Source organism: Salmo salar, chromosome 05, assembly GCF_965601325.2.
Source record: "Salmo salar chromosome 05, fSalSal1, whole genome shotgun sequence".
NCBI classification, from domain to species: Eukaryota; Metazoa; Chordata; class Actinopteri; order Salmoniformes; family Salmonidae; genus Salmo; species Salmo salar.
The window spans coordinates 67,071,245-67,092,500 of record NC_138295.1 but is presented as its reverse complement, the minus strand read 5'-3'; the positions used below and the strand labels follow the sequence as shown (position 1 = coordinate 67,092,500).

At 43.1% G+C, this 21,256-nt stretch overlaps 1 protein-coding gene across 1 annotated transcript in view; it reads left to right on the top strand.

The window, feature by feature from the left end:
- Nucleotides 1-21,256, top strand: part of LOC106605505 (t-SNARE domain-containing protein 1) — a 138,263-nt gene that overhangs the window by 42,510 nt on the left and 74,497 nt on the right. Inside the window, exons 5-8 of the mRNA XM_014201240.3 lie at nt 6,684-6,774; nt 6,896-6,970; nt 7,160-7,216; nt 10,289-10,456. Of these exons, the coding sequence (XP_014056715.2) occupies nt 6,684-6,774; nt 6,896-6,970; nt 7,160-7,216; nt 10,289-10,456 (391 nt within the window). The remainder of the gene's footprint in view (nt 1-6,683; nt 6,775-6,895; nt 6,971-7,159; nt 7,217-10,288; nt 10,457-21,256) is intronic.

Sequence of the window (21,256 nt, the reverse complement as noted above, 5' to 3'; positions counted from 1 at the left end):
AAACGTTCACAAAAAGCATAACAATTATTTTAAGAATTATAGATACAGACCTCCTCTATGCACTCGATATGTCCGATTTTAAAATAGCTTTTTGGTGAAAGCACATTTTGCAATATTCTAAGTACATAGCCCAGGCATCACGGGCTCGCTATTTAGACACCCGGCAAGTTTAGCACTCACCATAATCATATTTACTATTATAAAAATGTCATTACCTTTTGTTGTCTTTGTCAGAATGCACACCCAGGACAGCTACTTCAATAACAAATGTTGGTTTGGTCCAAAATAATCCATCGTTATATCCGAATAGCGGCGTTTTGTTCGTGCGTTCCAGACACTATCCGAAATAGTAAAGAAGTGTCACGCGCTTGGCGCAATTCCTGACAATAAAATTCAAAGTATTCCATTGCCGTACGTCGAAGCATGTCAACCGCTGTTTAAAATCAATTTTTACGTCATTTTTCTCGTAGAAAAGCGATAATATTCCGACAGGGAATCTCCTTTTCGGCAAACAGAGGAAAAAATCCCAAAGGCGGGGGCGGTCGGGGTCACGCGCATAAGCTAGTGTCTCTTGATGGGCCACTTGAGAAAGGCGATAATGTGTTTCAGCCTGGGGCTGGAATGACGACATTCTGTTTTTTCCCGGGCTCTGAGAGCCTATGGAAGACGTGGGAAGTGTCACGTTAGAGCAGAGATCCTTAGTAAATGATAGAGATGGCAAAGAAGTTCCAGAAATGGTCAGACAGGCCACTTCCTGTAAAGGAATCTCTCAGGTTTTGACCTGCCATTTGAGTTCTGTTATACTCACAGACACCATTCAAACAGTTTTAGAAAATTTAGGGTGTTTTCTATCCATATGTAATAAGTATATGCATATTCTAGTTACTGAGTAGGAGTGGTAACCAGATTAAATCGGGTATGTTTTTTATCCAGCCGTGTCAATGCTGCCCCCTAGCCCTAACAGGTTAATGGTTGAATGGTGCAGTAAGATTGGGATTATTTTCATGCTGAGCGGATGTCGCATACTCACGGCTACTCACTGCCACTTCCAGCGACTACCGTAACTGTAGTAATTTTCACGAGAGGAGATTGTCTTCATCTACTTTTGTAATGGTGGGCATATTTTACAGTACACACAAACGCCCTGCCTCTGGTTAAGAATGTTAATCGACCATCTGCACCCACGGTCTACCTCTCTACTCCCTGCTACAACCACAATCTCACAGTTAATAGAATTGGACCCGTCCTTGTAATCGTGGAAATGCACACAGCAAAAGTCTAAGTGGATTAATCGCTCCCACCCTCTGAGTGTCATTGTCTTTGTTAGTGCATTAGGCATTCTGTGGCGACTCGTCCGTAACCCACCAGAGGACGAGGACACTGTTTAGAGGAGAGGAGAAAGAGGAGCGGAGAGGGAGCGGAGAGGGAGCGGAGAGGGAGAGGAGATGGGGAGAAGAAGAAGGAGGAGAGGCAAGATGAAGGAGAGGAGAGAGGGAGGAGATGAGAGAGGAAAGAGAAGAGAACAGAGGAGGCAACATACTCTGCTCTGACAGACAGACAGACAGAAGGCCAACTGCCACAGAGGGCCTCACAGAGCTTCTCCTCAACCAGCCATAAGGCATAACTTCTGCCACGGGCTCCCCACAGCAGAGCCCTCACACAGTACAGTACATTAAAGTACAGACACTGGAGCTATAGACGGAGGATACTGTAGGAAACCTTACGTCAATTACTGTATCTACCCAGGGCTTTCATCTTGCAGAGACAGATCCACATGGAGTTAACTTGGAACCTTTTAGCAAATAACCCCTATGTTGTTTCATGGTGCTGTAAAATGATATGATGACATTTTTGATGGGATATTAAATAGTATCACATCAGACACACTGATGTTCCTATAAACAACCTCAACACATAACTGCACAGTACTACCATACTATTCTGCTAAATTCACATCTATTACAAAATCCACAAAACGAATGAACTGTAAAATCTATTATTGATAAAACAAATATGTCAAATATGCTTCCATTTGTAGATGAAAGAAACCTTTACTGTGAAGACCATACGCTAAATTAGCCCTGTGCTAATATTTAGAAACATAATAATTTTTTCCACTAAAGTAATTTGTTTTCTACCATGCTACATGGGTTTAATTGAGTCAATATGACCATACTCTATTTAGTTTTTTAAAGACAGCACTATGGAACAATTAATTTTATGAAATCACATGAGGTGATATATATATAGAGAGAGAGAGCAATAGACAATGCTTGAAGGAGGGATGAAGAAGAAACTATATAAAACTGCTGTGGTATGTGCATACATGCTTGCGTGAGAGGCCTTGAACAAATACTGTCTAAATTCATCAAATCTCCCTAGACCATGTTGTGGAGATCGGCAATAAGAACATTGATTTAGTGTCTGGTGCTTTCTGTGCAGTCTGGGCTTAGCCTCCGAGCCTGGTGCTCCACTGGTCCCCTCTAGCCTAGCTTGGACACAACATACTGCACAGTACAGCAGACCTGGGTTCAAGTACTATTTTAATTCATTTCAGATACTTTATCAGGGCTTGACTGAGTTTATGTGGAGCAATGGAAACAATGAAATAATCGCAAACTCTGCCCATGTAGTTCTCCAGACAGTCTAAAGCAGTGTTTCCAAAACTTGGTCCTGGGGACCCCAAGGGGTGCACATTTCGTTTTTTCCGCTAGCACTACACAGCTGATTCAAATAATGACCTCATAATCAAGCTTTGATTATTTGAATCAGCTGTGGAGTGTTAGGGCAAAAACCTAAACATGCACCCCTTGGGAAACGCTGGCCTAAATCAAACACTAAAGGTAGGATTCTGAATATTATTTGAACCCAGGTCTGATGTACAGTACATTCTGTCCTGGTGCTCCCTGTAGAGACCCAGGGATAAATACTGCTAGCGAGACCTTCTCCATACCTCCCCACCCTAGTCCTCAAATATTGATCTAAATCTGGAGAGAGGAAATGAAGGGGAAAAATAGACAGACAGACAGTCCTCAGTGTATTAGTGAACTCAGAACCAGGGCCATGTCACTGTAATTCTCTGGCCACTGTGGGAAGAACCAAGCCAACCTAGTGGAAAACAGTGGGAAAATAGACATTTTTTTCAGAGAGAGAGAGTGAGAGAGAGAGATCTCGAGGTTGAAGGCCAAGCAAAAGTACAGTCACGCTAGCTTCTGAGGGGAGAAATAAGTTGAGCTACAAGTATGGCCCCTAAAGCCAGAGAAAGTTTGACCTCTGTGTTTTTGGTGTATGACTAATCGTGCCTTATTGCTGTCACTCTGCATTGCCTCAGCAAGGTCATACTGTATCTGCCAGTGATACATTCAAACCACTCATGAAAACAGCCATTCATAATGTTGTGCAGGAGTTGATTACTGCTTTACTTCCCCCATTCATGCAAGACCGGTTGTACTAGAACACATGTAAAAGCTGCTGTTAAATGGGTGGGCAGAGAAGATACTCTATCCTGGGTTAATTAGAGTCCGTAGCTATGGGCTGGATGAGGTACTTGTAATATCCAGGAAAAATATCTAGTCAATCATATGACCCTGATGCAGCTTAACGTTGGAGTTGGTTCACCATGCTGGATCATAAGTGTGCTCTAAGTGCTTGTATTTAAATCCATCTGCATACTGTCACTAATAAGCTTGACTGTGACCTTCTGTTGTATCTTAGGTAGGTAAAGGAAACATGCGCGCACACACACACACACACACACACACACACACACACACACACACACACACACACACACACACACACACACACACACACACACACACACACACACACACACACACACACACAGGAACCAAAGGGATTAATAAGATGGCTAAACCTCTGGCTGATGTATCATCGTTTCAAAGACTTCTCAGACATCCAGAGGATTACGGTAAACTCACGGCTAGTTCATGCACCATCACGTCACAACAGGAACAACTTGAGTGATCTATGTGGAGAAGGACTGTGCCTTTGGATCTGCAGGCATGAAATGAGTTAACCTAATACACAGGAGGTGAATATCCTAATTCTGTTGTCTTCAGGCCTACAGTGTATTCACTGTATGACATTGATTGGGATAACCTGTACTTCAATGGTTTTAACTTAAAACCATGCAACAAAAACCATCTCAAATGTGTGCATAGAACACAACACTTATCAACATTATCATCAACATCTTCCAATGCTTCATGTACTAAACATAAGAATCCATTATGACCTGTTTTAATGAATTCCTGTGGATCATCTATGAGTCATTTTGCACCTGTTCTAGAGAGTTAGTTTCTATGGATCATCCGTGTAGGTTTATGCCACTGTACCGAGCAGTATGTTGTGCCAAACTCTCTCGGTTCACATCGCCCACTCTAGAGGACCCTCTTACACTCTTCTGACGTATCACATTACAAAGCTATTGAGATCTGTTAGTCACTTGCGCCCCCACAATGATCTCAAGAGTAGGGATTCAGCAGCAGAAAAGTATGTAAAAATATAATGTGAATTGCAATCAGTCACCTCCGATGACTTTCTCCTTTGTGCTCTGCTTTGTATTCCTTTGTGGCTGATCAACCCCAGTGAGAGAGAGATGGAGAGACAAAGAAAGAGTGGGAGAGAGGTGGAGCGTAGAGAGAGAGAGACAGTGAGAGAGGGATGGAGAGTGAAGAGAGAGAGAGAGAGAGCGCGCACAGGGAGACCTGCGACCAGTTGTCTGAAGGATATTGTGTGTGAGAGAGAGGAGGTGCTGTCCTGATGTCCCGCATGTGTAATGGCTGCCTCTGGGCAAGCAGGGTTCTGTTGAGACAGACTGCTTATTTAGCTATGCTTAAGATTATCAACACAGTCTTGAATAGTATTATCCAACCAGATTTCTAAGGTCATAAGAGCTCACAGCAGTTCAGTTTCATCCACCAGGTTGCCTCAACACAATATCACTAGCCTCCGCCCTCACCTAAACTTAAAAACAACAAACAAAACCTCATCCAGAAACATTACTGCTCCACTGAGATAAAGAGCACATTTCCAACTTCATAAAAAAACAGAGGTACAATTAAGAAATTACTATAGTAAGTGCCGATTCAGTGCCAAATAAAGTAACAGGGTTGACCATAACAGGGTTGACTGTAACAGGGTTGACCATAACAGGGTTGATGATTAAATCTTAAATCAGCCATGAATCTCCTCTTGACAGGGAGAACGGAAGCTGGTTGTGTGCAACAGGGAGTGGCAATTTAATGCAAGTTTCACAAAAAAAAGGTAATTGCTGAAACATTTCTAGCCTGCCTATCTATGGGTAACAGGGGTGATGTGTTATGCTCAGTTTTCCACCATAAAACACCAGAAAATGGCCAAAAGAGTCGAACAAGCTCACATGGTTTTAGTCTATGATGTGTTTATTGTTTCTTTTTTTAAATCTACATTTAAAAGGAATAGCTTCACCATATTAAAACGAGAGTTCAGTTCACGTAACAGGGTTGCCCTTAAAATGAGGGACAGACTAAATGAAATCACTAATCACATGAAATAAATAATAATCTTCAGAAATGACAGTAACTAGGGCTTTACTATCATGGTGAAAACTTGGAGATTTTATTTTTATTAAGTGTTTTGCAATCTTCCTAGAAGAGATTTATTGCATTTTTCATGTGGTCTATATTAAAGGGCACTTCATGTAATATAACAGGCGTTTAAAATCCATATTGGTGCACAATTTTGACTTATAATATCAAAGAGACGCAAAAGGCACTACTCTCATGGAACAACCCAGAGATGCTTCAGTAAATGAGTGTGTGGGAGGAGACGTTGAAAATAAATGTGAAAAACTACAGGCAGTCAGTATTGATATTAGTGCAAGAAAATGTTTTTGTGCATGCAAATGTGACTATTGTCTATCAGAGATTTGAATATGATTTCCATAATCACAATAGTGTCTGAAATCAGTCAACTTACTGAAGGCATCTATCTTTTTGTGTTGTCTTCACCATGTACTGTTTGGCCAAATGAACAGACTGTAAGTTGAATTGTCTAAAATGATACTTATCGATTGAATCGCCATCCACACGTATGCCACTATTTGATAATAAATGTGTTTATAGACAATAATTGGGGGTTCATGCGTTCAACATAAAAATCCATACCCATATAGCTGAAAGCTATAGCCATAATGAGTGCACCTCCATCCTCCCACCACTGGGTAGCACTGTAGTTTGTAAGCTGCTGTGTCTTTTGATGGTGAAAGCCTGGGTGGCTCCTCTTTGTTCTTCCCCTGGCAGAGAAAGAACGCCCTGGGTCCCTCATTGTGCCACTGTACAGGACCTGTCCCTACCTCTGCTCTGTCATTAATATTGATTCACTTAATTGGTTGAACTCAGAGTTCCCATCGCCCTGGCCAGCCCAGAAGGCACACTGTCCGTTCTAGAATCCAGCACCAGGGGATTAAAAGCTGCCATGTCCTGCCACGTCCTCCAGAGTTCACGACCCCAAGAATAACCTCACTCATACCACCTTAGAAGTTAAAGACTATGTGCATATGTCTTTGTCTTTTCGTCTTCTCTCTCTTGCACTCTCTCCCTCTTTATCTCACTCGCTTTCTCTTCCACTCTTTCTTTCTCTATGTCATTCTCTCTGGCTCTCTTTCTCTTCAATTCCAGACATTCTACACAGCAGCAAACCAACAAAGTCATCACCAGCACCAGTCAGCTCATCAAACAACTCTCTGACATCATCACTGGCTCTACACGGGTTAAAACGTTTTTTTTTCATCTATTTTTCCAGACTTTGTATCTAATTAAATACACAGAAGCAGAGACATAAATTAAGATAATTGTCACTAATCTTCGTTCTTCTTTTCTTGTTTTCACAGCAAGATCGTCTTCGCCTGACTAGACTTAAGACAGAACTCTCAGAGTCGGTTCAACGCTATGGAGATCTGCAAAAGGTTCCCTTGCATTGCCTCATGTCTTCTCTTCTGTTTAGTGGGGTGTTGTTCTATAGAGAATGGTGACCTTGTGACATGAAAAATAAAGAGCTGATTTGCAACATGGCTGCAATATACAGTATGTTTTACAATATGAACTAAATGCTTCTCTCATGCTCTTGTGCTCTCTCTTTTCTTGTGTCTCTTCAGAAAATTGCAGACCGTTCAAGGGCCTTGCTAACCCCGGCACAGACAGAAATGAAGCAGGTGAGTTTGATGCACAGAGTATCAGTCTGTACTGGCCTTTGTTCCATTGTGAAGGCGACAACGCTCATTAGAGACAAAGATAATAAGCTTGGCTCTCCTTGTTTGATTGCCTTCTCATGAGAGGTTCTTTGAAGCTTTGTCTAGTGTCTCCTCTCTTCACTCTTCTCTCAGTTCTCTTCTCTTCTCTCAGTTCTCTCCCCCTCTCTTCTTTTCCCTTTTCTCTGTTTTCCCTCCCGCTCTTCTCTTCTCTCTTTCTGTTTTCTCTCCCTCTCTTCTCTCCACTCCCAGACAATTTATTTGCTATACATCCAAGTCCCTTCAGTACTGCCACTGTTGTTCAACACATAATCTGTATTTTTATGTCAGTTGAAAAGTTCAAAAGGGAGAGAGACACATTATGGGTTTAAGCTGGGGTATATGTACTTTCAGCAGGACATAGTTGTCCCGGCTACATCAACACAGAATCAGATCTTCCCATCCCTTCGGGGGAGGAGGTGGTATGATAAGAGATTTGTGATGGGATGATCCTGCTTTTTTTCATTGAGGAAGAGAGGCGGAAGAGAGAGAAAGATAGGGAGAGAGAGATCAGAAAAGGAGACAACAGATAGTTTGGTATTGAATATGAGCCACAGACAGTCTAGCCTGGAAGAAGTAGATAAAAATAACTGTAGGCAAAAAAAACGGATGAGATGGACTCTGATACCGTGTGACGATTCTATCCATCCACCTTTTTTACGCTTTCATTGGAAACCATCACTTTCAGACTACTGAGATGGAAAAATTATAATCCAATCTATATTCAATCAGACATCACAGAAATAGACGGACTCACTCACATACAGTGGAAAATCATGACAATTAGTATGTCTATATTATGATTTATACATATAGTCATGGGCTATACCATATAAAAACTGGCTTGAAGTCAGATAACAGGTATCATTTTGATGCACCAGAAAGCATTGTGTCTGGAGACCTCTCTCTCTCTCTCTTCTGTGTAACCCGTCGTTCTTTCCCCAAATCTAAGGAGTATTTTGTCTCCCGTGGAGACATCTAGTACAAATGATTACATGAGATATATAGCCTTCTTAGAACACCTTTGGGGACAGGAGAGGAGACCACTAAAACAACAATACACCAAAGTCATTTGTTGTAAGTCAGAGATGAATGAACAGTGAATCATTTTGAAGGTGTCACATTTCTATGAGTTCTAAGAGGGACTGAGGGATTTTTTTTACCTCTTCACAATACAATTAAATCATGATTGAATTTATTCATACATCACACCGGCAATAACAACACTGAAAACTGCAATGATCCTTATCAAAAGCACTCAATAAAGCTAATGAGAAACTCAGACATCCTTTATGATGCACTGTGTAGTGTTACTGTGTTGTACGTGACACTGTGTCACTGTACAATGTAACTTGCTGGCATCCAGTTACCTGTAAGTTCCTGTAAAAAAAGTCCAGCATATTACTGTAAATTCTGAATACATGTTTAACAGTACATTACTGTAAAGTACATACAGTACCTTTTTTTTACAGTAACTTACAGGTAACTCTGCCAGTAAGTTACCGTAAAAACAGCCAGATATTCTTTACAGTAATGTCTCATTCAGCTGTTCATGCTGGTAGCTAGGCTTTCATTGCCTGATCTTCATTTAACCTTTTAAACGTCCTCATGGTTTCACTGTAATGTCCTGGAATAATATCAGTATGGTCATGTCAAGAAGAGCGCTGCCTGAAAATCAATGTAAATAGCTGTAACTTATGTTGATGTTATTGAAACATATTTCACATTATCCCTAACATTCCCTGAAAGAGTTCTCATTTGAAATCATACTTAACTCAAATGACCCGCTGGAGAATACACAAACTCAGGTATATAGCCCCACTGAAGACACTAGTATCAAGGTTCTCCTTACACACCCCTGAACCCTACAGCACCAGGACACCAGAGGCTTATGTATTAAGGCTTATTTTCTGCTGAATCAATTTCATCAAAGTCTTTTCATTATGCTGGCTCAAGAGGAAAACGTCTCAGACTCCAGATATAAGGACAGGTTACGTAACAGTGATTACCTTCAGTGAGGAAAGAAACTTCAATAGACCACGAATAATGTGAATAATATCTTCACAAATCATGACATTTCTTCTGTTTTAGGGACAAAGCAGTTGGTCTATAATTTAGTATAGCCTGGCCAAGAGACCAATACCTCGGATGTCAGTAACACAACTGTAGCAGATGGTGCAAATTCACTGACAACAAAAAGCATGAACAGCATAGAAGACAGAGCAGATAGGCTGTGTGGTTCACATTGAGTGGGCAGACCAAAGACACTGGCCCTCCTCTAGCCCCTCCCACCTCCGTACTGAAGAAGCTACCCACAGTAAGAGAGGAACGACAGGATGATTGGATGAGTCACACTGTGGGCAGGAAAAACAAAAGCCACCTCAGGGTTTTATCAATGTCATACATATGCAATTAGGGGTCAAAATTAGCAGATCAATGTGGGCCTCTTTCAGTGGCCGACTCCCACGTTTCCATTGAGTGTGCTGAAAGGAGAGCGATCTCAGTAAACTGTCTGCACAGAGAAGAAAAGGGTCCTAGTCCTTTTTGATTGAACTTGGGTAAACAGTGTGAAGAGGGGGTGGCAGCTGTCTAGAGTGATATATTTAAAGTGTGAAACATTCTAGTTGTGTTGAGGTGAAATTATATTCTGGGAGTACAGGATGTTTTCCCCCAAGTTGCTCTCCGGTTGGCTCAGGTACTGTGACTCAGATCATGGCAAGCACAGACGACCATGAGTCAGCCAGGGGTTAGCCCTGTGCTGTGAATCACACTGTCTGCCTAGACCTTTAGTGGAGTCAGGGAGAAAGAGGTGCAGGACAGAAGCAATATACATTGGTATTCTCAAAACAAATCTAATTGTAATGTTCTCGTGTGTGTGTGTGTGTGTGTGTGTGTGTGTGTGTGTGTGTGTGTGTGTGTGTGTGTGTGTGTGTGTGTGTGTGTGTGTGTGTGTGTGTGTGTGTGTGTGTGTGTGTGTGTGTGTGTGTGTGAGCACAGAGTCCCCAGACTCCGTTTGCAGAGCTGTGTGAGGAGGGGGGTCCCCTGTTTGGCGGTGCAGCAGAGAGCTCTGAGGGGGATGGACAGGAGCAAGCGTTCCTCTCAGAGATCAGTGAGGAAGACGTGGAGGCCCTTCGCCAGAGAGAAGAGGCCCTGCTGCAGATTGAGGTATTGAGCTCAGACATCCACGTGCTCTACCTTAGTTTACAACACCCTGCCTTAATGTTTTCTGAGGAGAAACGGGCAAAAACCTTCTACTTTCCAATAGCACTGTTGCTTTCAAATGAATGGTTTGTTATCTGAAGTATGCAGTGTTCAAGGTGAGAGTTAATGTAATCTATTTGCCAGTAGTAAGGGCAGTAATCCATCTATCTAGCATCAGATTTGAGCTGCTAGCCGTGTCTGTAGTTGAGTTGTTTTGAAAATTGCAACACTTTCCAGCCAAAGTGCACAGAGTATCCATAGATTGCATGGAGAGAGAGAGAGAAACACTCTGAATTAACTAACTAAAAAACAAACAAACATTCTGATAAAGCTTGTCGTTTACAAAGTGGCCAGAGAGTGCATTGCCCCGACGCTATTGTCTTCAGAGAGGTCTATAAAAACACGCTACTTTAGTAAATAGACACTCAGCCAATCCCAGACTCCACCTCCCATCTGGGCAACCTATTGGTATTATGTCTCAGTACTGAAGCCGTTTCCACCATCTCTTCTGCATATTAAACGCTACCCAATTACCTGGGCGCCTTTATAGGCTTGTTTGTTCTCTTATCTAAGTGTGGATGGAATCACAATGTTCACCAGACTTCCTTTCACGGCTCATTTTGAAATACAAAGCATCACATCAGGTAACTCCAGTGTGACGTCCCAAATGGCACCCTATTCCATATGTAATGCACAACAAACCAATAGGACTCTGGTCAAAAGTAACACACTATGTAGGGAATAGGGTGGCATTTGGGATGCAGCCCAGGCCTGACTCCACCCAAACAGCTGTTTCCCTCTCTTCCGCCGGTGTCTGAGACAGATGTGAAACCAGAAAGATGTGAACTCTAAACGACAGGATCACTCCGCTGTGGGTGATTTTAAATGGGTCTGATTTCAAAGAGGTTTCAGATATTTGTTGTCATCATCAGCATCTCCTGATGTTAGATTTATCCTATGGGTCCCTCGGCGTATTTGGTGTACTCTTTGGAGAAGACTTTGGAGAAGAAAAAGAAACACTGTAATTGCTTTAATCAGCTTGATTAAGTGTTGTGATAACATATGGACATCATTCAAGAAAGGAGACCAGAATCTCACGCTGCATGCTTTAGAAATGACACCATGATACAACCCATTCCAGCTTTGAAGGGAGTTTACAATCCACTGCAATGTGTGAAAAGACTTGAAGATGAATAACAATATTTTGGGGGGAGTTGTACAGTGAGGGAAAAAAGTATTTGATCCCCTGCTGATTTTGTACGTTTGCCCACTGACAAAGAAATGATCAGTCTATAATTTTAATGGTAGGTTTATTTGAACAGTGAGAGACAGAATAACAACAAAAAATCCAGAAAAACGCTTGTCAAAAATGTTATAAAATGATTTGCATTTTAATGAAGGAAATAAGTATATGACCCCTCTGCAAAACATGACTTAGTACTTGGTGCCAAAACCCTTGTTGGCAATCACAGAGGTCAAACGTTTCTTGTAGTTGGCCACCAGGTTTGCACACATCTCAGGAGGGATTTTGTCCCACTCCTCTTTGCAGATCTTCTCCAAGTCATTAAGGTTTCGAGGCTGGCGTTTGGCAACTCAAACCTTTCTATGGGATTAAGGTCTGGAGACTGGCTAGGCCACTCCAGGACCTTAATGTGTTTCTTCTTGAGCCACTCCTTTGTTGCCTTGGCCATGTGTTTTGGGTCATTGTCATGCTGGAATACCCATCCACGACCCATTTTCAATGCCCTGGCTGAGGGAAGGAGGTTCTCACCCAAGATTTGGCGGTACATGGCCCCGTCCATCATCCCTTTGATGCGGTGAAGTTGTCCTGTCCCCTTAGCAGAAAAACACCCCCAAAGCATAATGTTTCCACCTCCATGTTTGACGTTGGGGATGGTGTTCTTGGGGTCATAGGGAGCATTCCTCCTCCTCCAAACACGGCGAGTTGAGTTGATGCCAAAGAGCTCCATTTTGGTCTCATCTGACCACAACACTTTCACCCAGTTGTCCTCTGAATCATTCAGATGTTCACTGGCAAACTTCAGACAGGCATGTATATGTGCTTTCTTGAGCAGGAGGACCTTGCGGGCGCTGCAGGATTTCAGTCCTTCACGGCGTAGTGTGTTACCAATTGTTTTCTTGGTGACTATGGTCCCAGCTGCCTTGAGATCATTGACAAGATCCTCCCGTTTAGTTCTGGGCTGATTCTTCACCGTTCTCATGATCATTGCAACTCCACGAGGTGAGATCTTGCATGGAGCCCCAGGCCGAGGAAGATTGACAGTTCTTTTGTGTTTCTTCCATTTGCGAATAATCGCACCAACTGTTGTCATCTTCTCACCAAGCTGCTTGCCGATGGTCTTGTAGCCCATTCCAGCCTTGTGTAGGTCTACAATCTTGTCCATGACATCCTTGAGCTCTTTGTTCTTGGCCATGGTGGAGAGTTTGGAATCTGATTGATTGATTGCTTCTGTGGACAGGTGTCTTTTATACAGGTAACAAGCTGAGATTAGGAGCACTCCCTTTAAGAGTGTGCTCCTAATCTCAGCTCGTTACCTGTATAAAAGACACCTGGGAGCCAGAAATCTTTCTGATTGAGAGGGGGTCAAATACTTATTTCCCTCATTAAAATGCAAATCAATTTATAAATTTTTTGACATGCGTTTTTCTGGATTTTTGTTGTTATTCTGTCTCTCACTGTTCAAATAAACCTACCATTAAAATGATAGACTGATCATTTCTTTGTCAGTGGGCAAACGTACAGAATCAGCAGGGGATCAAATACTTTTTCCCCTCACTGTATGTATCTGTAGTCAGTCAGACCTTTCAGAAGTTTTAACATCAATGTTCAGAATCACCTCATCTAGCCACATCGCATGAGCCTTTGTCGAACAAGACTGGAAAAGTAGCTGTCACGTCTGCTCCCGCTCTTCCCTTCCCCTGGCGCTTGAGGGCGCCAGATTACCCTGCATCACGCACTCCTGCCATCCATCATGCACACCTGCCTTCCCTCGTCACTCGCATCAGCATTATTGGACTCACTTACCCTCACTTATCTCCTGTTTATTTCCTCCCCTATATTTGTCAGTTCCCCAGCTCTGTTCCCCGCTAGACGAGACGCTATATCAGTTGTTTATTAAATGTTTATGGCCCGTATCTGCTTCGTCTCAACAGCGTCATTCCGCGTGACAGAATGCAGCATCCGTACATATGAAGCATCGGGGACTACTGGCGTTCCGGTTGGAATGGTGGCAGCGGCTCTGGGTCGCCACCGATGGAACCCGGGGATGCCTATCTAGATCGTCGGGCTTTCACGCCATAGCTGGCTCGAGACATTTCCTTGGCTCGGATAGCGCCTATCCCACGTCGGGCCTCAGACGGATTGTCAGTTCTTCTGCACCCAACCGGTCCAGGAGTGTGTTCTTTGTTGTTTGTTTTGTTCGTGACGTCTGGGTGGATTCAGGGGTGGCCGATGGAACCAGGGGTGCCTCAGCCAGCCCGTCGGGCTTTCACGCCCTGGCTGGCTCGAGAGGTTTCGTTGCCTCGGTTGGCTCAGCAGGTTTCCATCCCACGTCATGCTCCACTGGATCTTCGGGCTTCCTCAGCAGGATCGACAGGCGTCTTGCCTCAGCCGGATCGTCAGGCTCTCATGCCTCGGCCGGCTCACCAGGCTCTCACACTCCTGCCGGTTCGTCGGGCTTTCACACCCCAACCGGCTTGCCCAGCGCCCATGTCTTGGCCGGTTCGCCCAGGTGGGACGCAAGGTGGTGTCCCAAGAGGGAGGGGTACTATCATGTTTGCTTCTGCTCTTCCCTTCCCCTGGCGCTTGAGGGCGCCAGATTTCCCTGCATCATGCACTCCTGCCATCCATCATGCACACCTGCCTTCCCTCGTCACTCACATCAGCGTTATTGGACTCACCTGGACTCACTTATCTCCTGTTTATTTCCTCCCCTATATTTGTCAGTTCCCCAGCTCTGTTCCCCGCTGCTGCATTGTATTGTTTTTGTCTTTGTATTTGTTTCTGACGCTGTTCCTGTCTCGTCTATGTCAGTTGTTTATTAAATGTTTACTCCCCGTACCTACTTCGTCTCTCCAGCGTCATTCCGCGTGACAGTAGCAGCATCAATCTGTCCTCATTGAGTGGTACAAAAGCACCAAACTACTGAATGAGCCTCAGACACCACTTACAGCTTAACCTCTCTAGGCTAGGCGGGACGAATTCGTCCCACCTACGTAACAGCCACTGCTATCCTGTGGCGCGATTTTCAAAACCTTAAAAATCCTATTACTTCAATTTCTCAAACATATGACTATTTTACAGCCATTTAAAGATAAGACTCTCGTTAATCTAACCACACTGTCCGATTTCAAAAAGGCTTTACAACGAAAGCAAAACATTAGATTATGTCAGCAGAGTACCAAGCCAGAAATAATCAGACACCCATTTTTCAAGCCAGCATATAATGTCACCAAAACCCAGAAGACAGCTAAATGCAGCACTCACCTTTGATGATCTTCATCAGATGACAACCCTAGGACATTATGTTATACAATACATGCATGTTTTGTTCAATCAAGTTCATATTTATATCAAAAAACAGCTTTTTACATTAGCATGTGACGTTCAGAACTAGCATACCCCCCGCAAACTTCCGGGGAATTCGCTAACATTTTACTAAATTACTCACGATAAACGTTCACAAAAAGCATAACAATTATTTTAAGAATTATAGATACAGACCTCCTCTATGCACTCGATATGTCCGATTTTAAAATAGCTTTTTGGTGAAAGCACATTTTGCAATATTCTAAGTACATAGCCCAGGCATCACGGGCTCGCTATTTAGACACCCGGCAAGTTTAGCACTCACCATAATCATATTTACTATTATAAAAGTTTCATTACCTTTTGTTGTCTTCGTCAGAATACACACCCAGGACTGCTACTTCAATAACAAATGTTGGTTTGGTCCAAAATAATCCATCGTTATATCCGAATAGCGGCATTTTGTTCGTGCGTTCCAGACACTAGCCGAAATAGTAAAGAAGTGTCACGCGCATGGCGCAATTCGTGACAATAAAATTCTAAGTATTCCATTACCGTACTTCGAAGCATGTCAACCGCTGTTTAAAATCAATTTTTACGACATTTTTCTCGTAGAAAAGCGATAATATTCCGACAGGGAATCTCCTTTTCGGCAAACAGAGGAAAAAATCCCAAAGGCGGGGGCGGTCGGGGTCACGCGCATAAGCTAGTGTCTCTTGATCGGCCACTTGAGAAAGGCGATAATGTGATTCAGCCTGGGGCTGGAATGACGACATTCTGTTTTTTCCCGGGCTCTGAGCGCCTATGGACGACGTGGGAAGTGTCACGTTAGAGCAGAGATCCTTAGTAAATGATAGAGATGGAAAAGAAGTTCAACAAATGGTCAGACAGGCCACTTCCTGTAAAGGAATCTCTCAGGTTTTGACCTGCCATTTGAGTTCTGTTATACTCACAGACACCATTCAAACAGTTTTAGAAAATTTAGGGTGTTTTCTATCCATATGTAATAAGTATATGCATATTCTAGTTACTGGGTAGGAGTGGTAACCAGATTAAATCGGGTATGTTTTTTATCCAGCCGTGTCAATGCTGCCCCCTAGCCCTAACAGGTTAATATGTGTGGAGCGGTCTGAGATGGAGGTAGTCATGATGATTGGTTGTTCAGAAAAGCACTGAGATGGATGGAGTCATTTGATTGGTAGCTCAGACAGGGTTGTCTGGCCTCTACTTTAGTCATACCCACACAAATACATGTCAGAGGGACTTCCCTGGCAGGTGCTGAGGGGCCTGATGGTGTACCTTGGTGAGCCTAATAATATCTGACAATGTGCTTTTCCCTGTCTATAACCCCCACCCCCCATCTCTCCAAAGCCCCCCTCCTCTCTCTCTCCTCTTTCTCTCCTCTTTCATTCCCTACTCTTTCACTCTCTCTCCTCTCTCTCAATCCATCTCCCTGAGGACCTTAAGATCAGTTTCTATCTGCTGTTATCCAAGGAAAACGGTATCAGCACTTCCCTCTGAGAAAAAAACGCGTTGATCTGTTGCCTGGGGTAGTTTGCCATCCCTCAGTGTGTGTGTGTGTGTGTGTGCACTCAGGCAAGGCGTTCTCACTGTGAATGGAAGATAAAGAGTGCAGCAGTTTTCAAACAGGGACCGATGGGGAACATGGGAGGTTACAGGGGTTCTCTCCTACCGACGGTCCCCTACCTACACTAACGATACTCTGCTGGGATCAGTCAGGAGTTTGACACCATAGAAAAATAATTACCATATTGGATGCACCCATGTGTAGCACATGGGGATGTGTGAAACTTACTCCTCAGTCTGAAGTGTCCCCACTTGCGCCAGTGAATAGCTAGCTTTTTGCGTAGCTCCAACTGGTACGACTCTTTAGGAGGGGGGTTACGTGAGCTAGCAAGGCAGAGGTCCTGGCTTTGAGCCTCGGTGTGAGCCGAATCAGGAAGAAGTAGTGCTCGCTAAGCAAGCAGTGTGAAGTCCTTTACAGGTGCAGTCAGATTACTGTGGTCTGAGAGGCTTTAACACTGTTCTAGTCATTCTATGTTTAACATTCCTCTGGGATGGGTAATTCAATTATTGCCTATCGTCCTTGACTACCATGATATTATTATAAATGCTCAGAGAGAGAGAGACAGAAGATAGCCTATAAGGAAGTATCAGGTTTAGGTGGCGGAGGTTTATTCTGCCTCTGTACCATCTATACGGTCAGCTCCCAGCTGCCCCTCACACACACCGTGATCGTCAGCACCGAAGATCATTTCATCAAAATGAATTCATAAAAAAGCTCAAGGCAAAGCAGAGGACAGCTTTCAAGGGGAATCTGAATACAACACCTGGCCCTGTGAAGAGGTAAAAAAACGGCAAAGCGTGTCTCTCCTACCAATGCATCCACAGGACAGTGAATCTATGCAATCAGTTACATGTAATCTGATTACAAAAAACTGTAATCAGTCACGTTACCAGCAAAAATATTGTAATCAGATTACAGACACTTTTGAAATACAAGATGATTACATTTTCGATTACTTTTAAATTCAGAAAGCATTTTTTTTTGCAAACATCCTATGACACTTTTCTGTTTTCTCAATGACATTCAATTCAGCATTGAAAAAAGGCGCAAGTTAAAGTTTGTTCCACATGAGCGAGTCTGACCATAAGTCAGACACCACTATGATGACACACCAAATGTGTCTGATGGATATTTTTGTCTTCTTCTAATGTAACAGAAAATAATCAGATTACGTTACTGAGTTTGGGTAATCCATAAATTACGTTACTGATTACAATTTTGGACAGGTAATCTCACCATAAAAGGCTATGCATATGAAATACACACGTCCCTAACATTGACCGTATTGTGGACGAATTACATGAACAGGAAAAGTGTGAAGAAATCACAATGACATACTGTATCCTCCTCCTCATGGAGACTCACAAACACAATAAATCACAATATGAATATAATAAATACACAATATAAATCACAACACAACCTCAACACAAACTTTAGCAACCAGGACTCATGCAACAGGAAACCTTCGAATGTAAATAAACCCCCTTAAATATTGTCATTCTGGCCATGCCTCTGGCTGCCCTTCGGTTCATGTGATGTGTATCTCTTTAGTGTGTGTTCTGGGGTTTTAGGTCTTTGGACCGCTGCAGGAAAGGCAACATTTGATTTTACATTCTAAACCGTTTATTCAGCAAGGGCAAAAAAGAGACATCACATGCTCCAGCCCTTTGAAAGAAAATGTCATAGTTTCTCCCTCTTCTTTTCACCAGTAAGCGTGCACATAAATCTGCTTAACTGTTTTTCTGCTGTGGCAGTGACACTGTGTCCTGTTGCCCGATGCCTTTGGGCTGGGGTGGGAGATGTGGAGAGAATATCCTATCAGTGCTTTACACATTTATCAGAAAGAGAGGGAGAGACAGAGGGGTGTTGGAGGGGGAGGGAAAGAGGGAAATAAGGGAGGATGGGGAGAGAGAGAAAGAGAGAGAGAGAATGGTAGAGAAATAGAAAAGGATGGAGAGAAGGGGAAGGTGGAGGAGGGTATTATTTGCTTCACTAACCCACAGTTGAGTTCCTTCCGCTCCGCAGACACCAGAGGTGATCTCTACACCCGGTCAACTCTAACTCTCACAGGAACTCAATTCCAGCATATTCATGTCCTTCTAGAGTTTTGCTGGTCCTGTTTGAAAACGGAGTCATTGTTTGGGCCTCCATGCATTTAATGTTGTCTTCTCAATGGCTTCATTATGTCCCTCATCTCAGCACGACCTGGACAGCCCTCTCAAACCAGCTCAAAAAAGACTCCTAGTGTCCTATGAAAACATTAAAAACATCATGGGCAAACTATTTCCTTTCCATTGTGATCTTGATCCTCAAGGTTTAACATTTGGTAACATATTATATATGAGCCATGACTGGGATGGATCCAACAGGATACATCAGCTTTCTACAGAGGAGAATACAGTCCTATTCTTCCACTTCCTCCTTATGTAGTGTGCACTAAAGCACTATCAGTGCACTATCAGCCAATCGACTGGTCTTGTCTTCACCTCTATCAGCCAATCACCATGTCTGAAGACTTTGGAATCAACTCAACCTGCAATCGCTCATGGCAATGCTCATATCAGCCAATCGTCAGATTTAATTTCTGGTGGTGTCAGCCCGACCCAGACTCTTGTTAGACCTCAGGAACATGAGGAATGGAACAGCGGTGGCGACCGGCGGACCTGTCAATCAGCCGCTTGTTTTTGTCTCCTTTATCTCAGCGTGCAGTTTAATTGTGTGTCTGGTGTTGTTACGGTGGCCTCTGTGTCAGATGGAACTGATGTCTGCATCTCTGTCTGACATTTATTTCACATGAAACAAATACAGGCCCCTCTGCCTCTTACAAGAGCTCTGTTTGTTGACTGTCTATTGCATCACAGAAATACCATAGCAGATGTGGTACTGACATGAAGAGTCAAACAACTGACTCCCATGACTTAGTCATACTGTCAGTGGTGGAAAAAGGACCCAGTTGTCATACTTGACTAAAAGTAAAGATACCTTAATATAAAACAATACTCAAGTAAAAGTCAACCAGTAAAAAACGACTTCGGTAAATGTCTAAAAGTATTCGGTTTTAAATATATTTAAGTATCAAAAGTAAAAGTAGAAATCATTTCAAATTGCTTATATTAAGCACACCAGATGGCACTATTCTTGTTTTTTTAATTTACAGATAGCCAGGGGCACACTCAGACATAATTTACAAACGAAGCATGTATGTTTAATGAGTCCGCCAGATCAGAGGCAGTAGGGATGACCAGGGATGTTCTCTTGATAAGTGTGCAAATTGGACAATTTTCCTGTCCTGCTAAGTATTCAAAATGTTATGAGTACTTTTGGGTGTTGAGTATGGAGTAAAAATTTTAAAAAATTAGGAATGTAATGAAGTAAAAGTAGTCAAAAATATAAATAGTAAAGTACATGTACCCCCCAAAACTACTTAAGTAGAACTTGCTAATATTTTTACTTAAGTACTTTACATCACTACATACTATAGACAAACTGACATGGATATTCCTTCACCACCATGGTTTATAAAAGAGGAGCTGAATTGTTAGCAAGACTACTATCACGTTTCAGGTAAGACCCAAATGCAGACTGTGTTGAAGTAATAATGTTTATTACAGCAACAGGGGCAGGCAAACGACAGGTCAAGGCAGGCAGGGGTCGATAATCCAGCGCAGTAGGGCAAAGGTACAGGACGGCAGGCAGGCACAGGGTGGGCAGAAAAGGTCACCACCAGGAAAAACAAGAAAACAGGAACAATAGTGCGATAGGAACAGAGGGAAAAATGCTGGTAGGCTTGACGAAACAGAACGAACTGGCAACAGACTGACAGAGAACACAGGTATAAGTACCCAGGGGATAATGGGGAAGATGGGCGACATCTGGAGGGGGTTGGAGACAAGCACAAGGACAGGTGAAACAGATCAGGGCATGACAACTACAAATAGTCTTGGGTAAGAGTAGGATTCCTGTTCTTAATACCTTAAGACTTTTTCCCAACATTTGTCTTTCAAAGGACTCTGGTTGTCTTTTGAGGTCATTGTGCTTTTGTCTGTTGATAATTAATTCAAAGTGTACAGGAAGTGCAGCAGAGCATATGGAACATAGCCTGTCCCCATCCCAGCATGGGTCAACACTCTCTGTAGGACATTATGTATAGTTGGTGGGGTGGGTGTGGGTGTGTGGGTAGAATGAGAACCTCCTGTTTAAAACCGAGTGAACCAGGGCCTGGGAGGCCAATGGTGGAAGAGTGGCCATGAGCTTAATATAACCCTATGAAATATGGAAAAGGGCACACATCTGGCCCTAAGCCTTTCCACTCCCACTCTGCCCCCAGGCTGGCAGGGATCTGAACAGAAGACAGCCCGTCACTCTCTCTCTCCTCTCTCTCTCTCTCTCTCTCTCTCACTCTCTCTTCTACTCACGCTCTCACTCATGACTTTGTTAAAGTGTTCTGTCATTGTAATGAACTGAGTTCAGATTGCTAGCAACCGCTTTGCCAGGTAAAATAAATGTGTTGTTATTCTATTCCTGTGTGATGGAGAGGGTTGCCCAAAGACGAAAACAGCAAGAAAGTCTTTAGCGTCATGAGGTTTTGCCAGAGGCCATTTTGGATCCAACCAGATGGTGTTTG